The sequence below is a fragment of the Trichosurus vulpecula genome, chromosome 7 (genome assembly GCF_011100635.1).
Source record: "Trichosurus vulpecula isolate mTriVul1 chromosome 7, mTriVul1.pri, whole genome shotgun sequence".
Classification (NCBI taxonomy): Eukaryota; Metazoa; Chordata; class Mammalia; order Diprotodontia; family Phalangeridae; genus Trichosurus; species Trichosurus vulpecula.
Window position 1 is genome coordinate 260,795,361 of NC_050579.1, and position 4,084 is coordinate 260,799,444.

General features: G+C 49.6%; 1 protein-coding gene across 2 annotated transcripts; it reads right to left on the bottom strand.

Moving 5' to 3' along the window:
* Positions 1-374: 374 nt before the first annotated feature.
* Positions 375-3,462, bottom strand: SHBG (sex hormone binding globulin). 2 transcript variants are annotated; one of them, XM_036768763.1, is made up of 8 exons: positions 3,311-3,462; positions 2,948-3,039; positions 2,539-2,728; positions 2,223-2,384; positions 1,814-1,973; positions 1,491-1,627; positions 886-1,108; positions 375-548 (listed from the first exon to the last, which is right to left on the bottom strand). In XM_036768763.1, exons 1-8 carry the CDS (start codon positions 3,404-3,406, stop codon positions 400-402), a joined length of 1,209 nt encoding a protein of 402 aa, XP_036624658.1. In that variant the 5' UTR covers positions 3,407-3,462; the 3' UTR covers positions 375-399. The 2 variants fall into 2 exon arrangements, with proteins under 2 accessions (XP_036624658.1, XP_036624657.1); XM_036768762.1 differs by having other exon boundaries at positions 375-578.
* Positions 3,463-4,084: the final 622 nt, after the last annotated feature.

Below are 4,084 nucleotides of genomic sequence, written 5' to 3' on the forward strand. Positions count from 1 at the left end.
AGTGGTCAGTCAGCCTCTGCTGGAAGACTTCCAATGATAGAAAATTCTCTACCCATTTTGAAGATATGGTCTCATCTTGGATACTAAGGCTCCTTCCCTCCTTTCCCATAAAAAAATTGTTGGACTGGAGCCCAAGTCCTAGAAGGCTGGAGGAGCCCAGCTGCTAGGTGTAGGAGTGGAGTGAGGGAAGGGTCATAGCATCACAGAACTTTAGAGCCAGAAGAAACCATCAGAGTCATCTAGCACACTGGTGACTTCCCTGAGGTCACACAGGTAGTAAACAGTAGAGCTGGGATTTAATTTCAGGATTGGCGTTGGGGCCTTTGGGTTGGAGGATGGGAAAGGAGAGACGGGCTGCAAGCAGGAGGAGGCAATTTAAGGGGCTCTTTTCAAGAAAGTTTAATGAGGTGTGTTAGTATTGTTGTTCAGACTCCGTGGACAGCTGTGAGTCCAGATGTTCTTGCTTCGGCTCAGAGCCTGATCCACGTCCAGCTCCCTGCCCTGTACCCTAAGCCCATCCAGACAGAAGGAGGCAGAAGAGGCCTCTCCTGGATGAAGATGGAGGTGGGATGTCACGTCTGAGAAAAGAAATTTGTACCCCCTTGCCTATTCTGTTTCCAGATGTTTTCTCCATCTCTTCCTCCCATATTACCCTATAAATACCTAACTAGTCCCTCTTCCTGTGGCCTTTTCCCCTTTTCTCCACATAAGTACCCCACCCGTCAGAATTTTTATTTTAGATATTCTTCTAAGTTCCTGAGATGTTTCCCATGGTCCTTATCATTGCTCCCCTTCTCCTTCCAGATAGACACCCTTTTCAGTGCCCAGGTATGAATGTATAGGGGGTGGGGAGAGTAGAAGGAAATTAGGAAAGGTCCCCTGTACCTGGTGCCACTCCCAGAATAAGGCTCCCCTTAGGTTGTGTCCAGAGGTCTAGAAGGGAGACTAGGAGCGCAGGGGGCAAAATAAGTACCACTTCCTGTAGCCCCTGACTCAGTGCTACCCTGGTCAGGCCCAGCTCAAGTTGAATCAGAGGCCCTGGGCTCACAGGCAGTGACTTAGAGAGTACCTCCAGCTTCTGTGGTGACCTGGCAGAAAGCACCAAAATCTGAGAGAGACAGACAGACAGAGAGTCACAGTGGGCCACATCCATTGTCCAAACACCACCCTAGCTCCTCCTCCTCCATCCAAGCCTTATTTGCTCCCTGGAGTGCCGATATGTACTATAGTTTCCTAATTATAGAAACGTAAAATTTCAGAAGTAGAAGGGATCTTAGATTATCTTATCCGAATCTTCATATTATGGAAGAAGAAACTGAGGTTCAGAGATGAAAGTTACTGGTCCCAAACCACACAGGAAATTAGTGGCAGAACCAGAACTAGAAACTACACCTCTTTACTTCCCGGTTCTATGAGCTTTTTACTAGATGACCCAGCCTGGAGACCCCACCCACTCCTCAGGCCCTACTCTGAGGCCTTATCTCTCTCACTTGGTCTTGAAGGTCAAGGCTGAGCAGGGATTGATTTCCCAGGATACCCAGGGCAAGGAGGCATCCTGAGCCCCCGAAAAATTGAAGTCTGAGCTCCAAGGAGAAGGCCCAGGGGTCCACACCTGGCTGGGGGAGGTCTGGGGAAAGAAATGAAAAAGCTGAGGCTATGACAGCAAGGGTACAGGCTTATGCTAGGAGGAGGAAAAGTGAGAGAGAGAGACAGAGAGACAGAAACAGAGACAGAGAGAGACAGAGGTAAATGAAACAATGCATACGGAAAACTATGGAGAAATAGATCTGGAGACGTTACGAGGTGAATTTACCTTTGAGGCTGAACACTGTGTGGGCACCTGGGGGTAAGAAGGTTCCTGGCTGGGCCTCAGGGTTGCAAGCCCCCCGAGGTGGGTGACTGAAGGGTCCAGTGTTGCCAGGCTGATTCAGCCAGATGTGTCGTCGTAGACAACCGTCCAAGGCAGGAATCAGCTGAGAGGTGGAGGTGGATTCACCATGGGGTCCTAGAAATAGGCGTGTTTCCCCCGCCAGGCCATGGGTCTCCCCAATTTTTCATCCCCTCACAGACAAGTACATTATCTGTGAGGGGGTGAAGTCCTCTCAATACCGCCAATCCGCATTTCTATGTCCCCTCCTCCTAATTTCCCCCTTTAAGAACTTAAGTATTCCACCTCCTAGCTAATGCCCCTCTAAACCTCACAGCCAATACTCCTCTATTACCGGGAGACGAAGGTCATTGGGGGGGAAGAGCAAGCCCCCCACAGCAATCCTCATTGTGGGGAGAGTAGTTCCTTCCAGGGGCCTAGAGACTTGGCTCAACCTCAGTACCTCATCCCCATCCACCTCCAGGAGCACAGAATCCTCCTGATTCTTGACTTTCAGCTGCATGGAAAAGGTAGAACAGGGCATCAGAGTTATGCACCACACCCTTGTATGTTCACCAAGTCCCCCAGGTACTTGGAATCTACTCCTCACCCTCATTTATATTCATTCATTGATTTACTCAACACTTCATTCATTCATAAAAAACATTCACCTGGTGCCAGCATCCATCATCCAGGCGGGGACCAGCTCCCACAGTGAGCTGGGCCCAAAAGTTGTGGATCTGTACCTCAGGCCGACCACCCCGAAGTCCTAGCATAAACCAGTCATCTTTGGGATTTGTATCCCCATAAAAAATCACTCCTTCTGGGTCCCAGGTCCGAAGGTCAAAGGAGGAGATGGCTCTGAAAGGAGGCAGGAGCTGTTGAACTATATTTGTGTATATGTAGAAATGTTTGTGTGTGTGTGTGTGTGTGTGACACACTGCAGAGCAGAGAGAGGATTCAAAAGAGAAAAAGAGTGGGTAAAGTAGAGAAGGGGGAAAGGAGAGGTGGAGGCAAGGTAGAGGAAAAGGTAGAATTTAGGAAGAAGAAGGCAGCAAGAGTCCAAGGGTCCTCATTTACCTAGTGACCATGGTGAGGTTAAAAGTCATGATGATGACAGGCTCTTGCCCAGTCCCACTGCCAAGGTGGAGAACATCAGGATCCCTGGAGATCTGTGGGGGAAGAACCAGGAAAGAGCAGAAGCTGTTTCCATTTTGTCTTTGTGCCCCTGGGCCCTGGGCTAGGGCTTACCAGGGAGCTCGTGCTTCACCACCCTTGCTAGCTGATTTATTGAAAAGGAGAGATAATGCCCAGGAAAGAGAGAGACTGAAGGAGACACAAACAAATGCAGAACTCCAGAATTCTCTGCCCCCCCACCCACCCCTGCCCTCACTGGATCCAGACCTGTCTCCCCCAGAACCCACCCTCACCCTAATCATGCACCTTTGTGGCAAGGGGAGGTTTAGGAGCCAGTCCCTCCCAGGTCTCAGGTGGCCACAGCAACAGCAGCAGCAGAGTTAGTGAGCACAGACCCTCCATTGTGGGGAAGCTCTCTCTGCTCTGTGATTCTGATGACTCTAGGGAGTCAGCTGAGAGGCGGGCACCTCTGCTGGGCATGGGAGGTAGTTGGTTAAAGGTTGCCCTGGGGGGAAGGAGGGAGGGTAGGAGACGGGGCACTGACCCTCCGGCCCCTCTGAGGACAAATAGGGTGAGGGACAGTCCATAAGGCCTTCCTCTTGGATTCCCCATCTCTCTTAAGCTTTTATTAAGCGCCTACTATGTGCGCAATGCGATGTACTAAATGATAGGAATCCCAAGATAAAACCAAAACCAAAAACAAGGTTACCCCAATCCCTTTTAGCAAGTCCTATTTGGAACTCTCCAAACTGTCTACTACACTAGTTCCCCTCCTTTTCCAACCTAAGAAGGAAATCCACCCTTAGGCTCTTCTTCCTTCAAGTTAACCCTTTGTATTCTGATCTACCTTCCTTAACCCTCCCTCCTCCATCAGATTGTGTCTATCCAGTCTAACTTTCATAAGATTGTAGGGTTTGGAGCTGAGAGGGACTTTAGAGATTCTGTAGTCCAGCTTCAAACTGTGCCTCTCCTCCAGTATTTTATGGATTAGGAAACTGAGGCCCAGAGAGAGAAAGTAACTTGCCAGAGGCACTACTTAGAGTGACTAGATTCAGATCTGGGTTACTTGGCTCTAAATCC

Coding starts and splice junctions, on each gene's coding strand:
- SHBG (XM_036768762.1), bottom strand. CDS start 3,406: ATGGAGGGTCTGTGCTCACTAACTCTGCTGCTGCTGTTGCTGTGGCCA. Junction 2,729..2,947: donor AACCTCACCATGGTCACTAG/GTAAATGAGGAC, acceptor GCCTCCTTTCAG/AGCCATCTCCTCCTTTGACC. Junction 1,109..1,490: donor GCCTTGACCTTCAAGACCAA/GTGAGAGAGATA, acceptor TGTCTCTCTCAG/ATTTTGGTGCTTTCTGCCAG.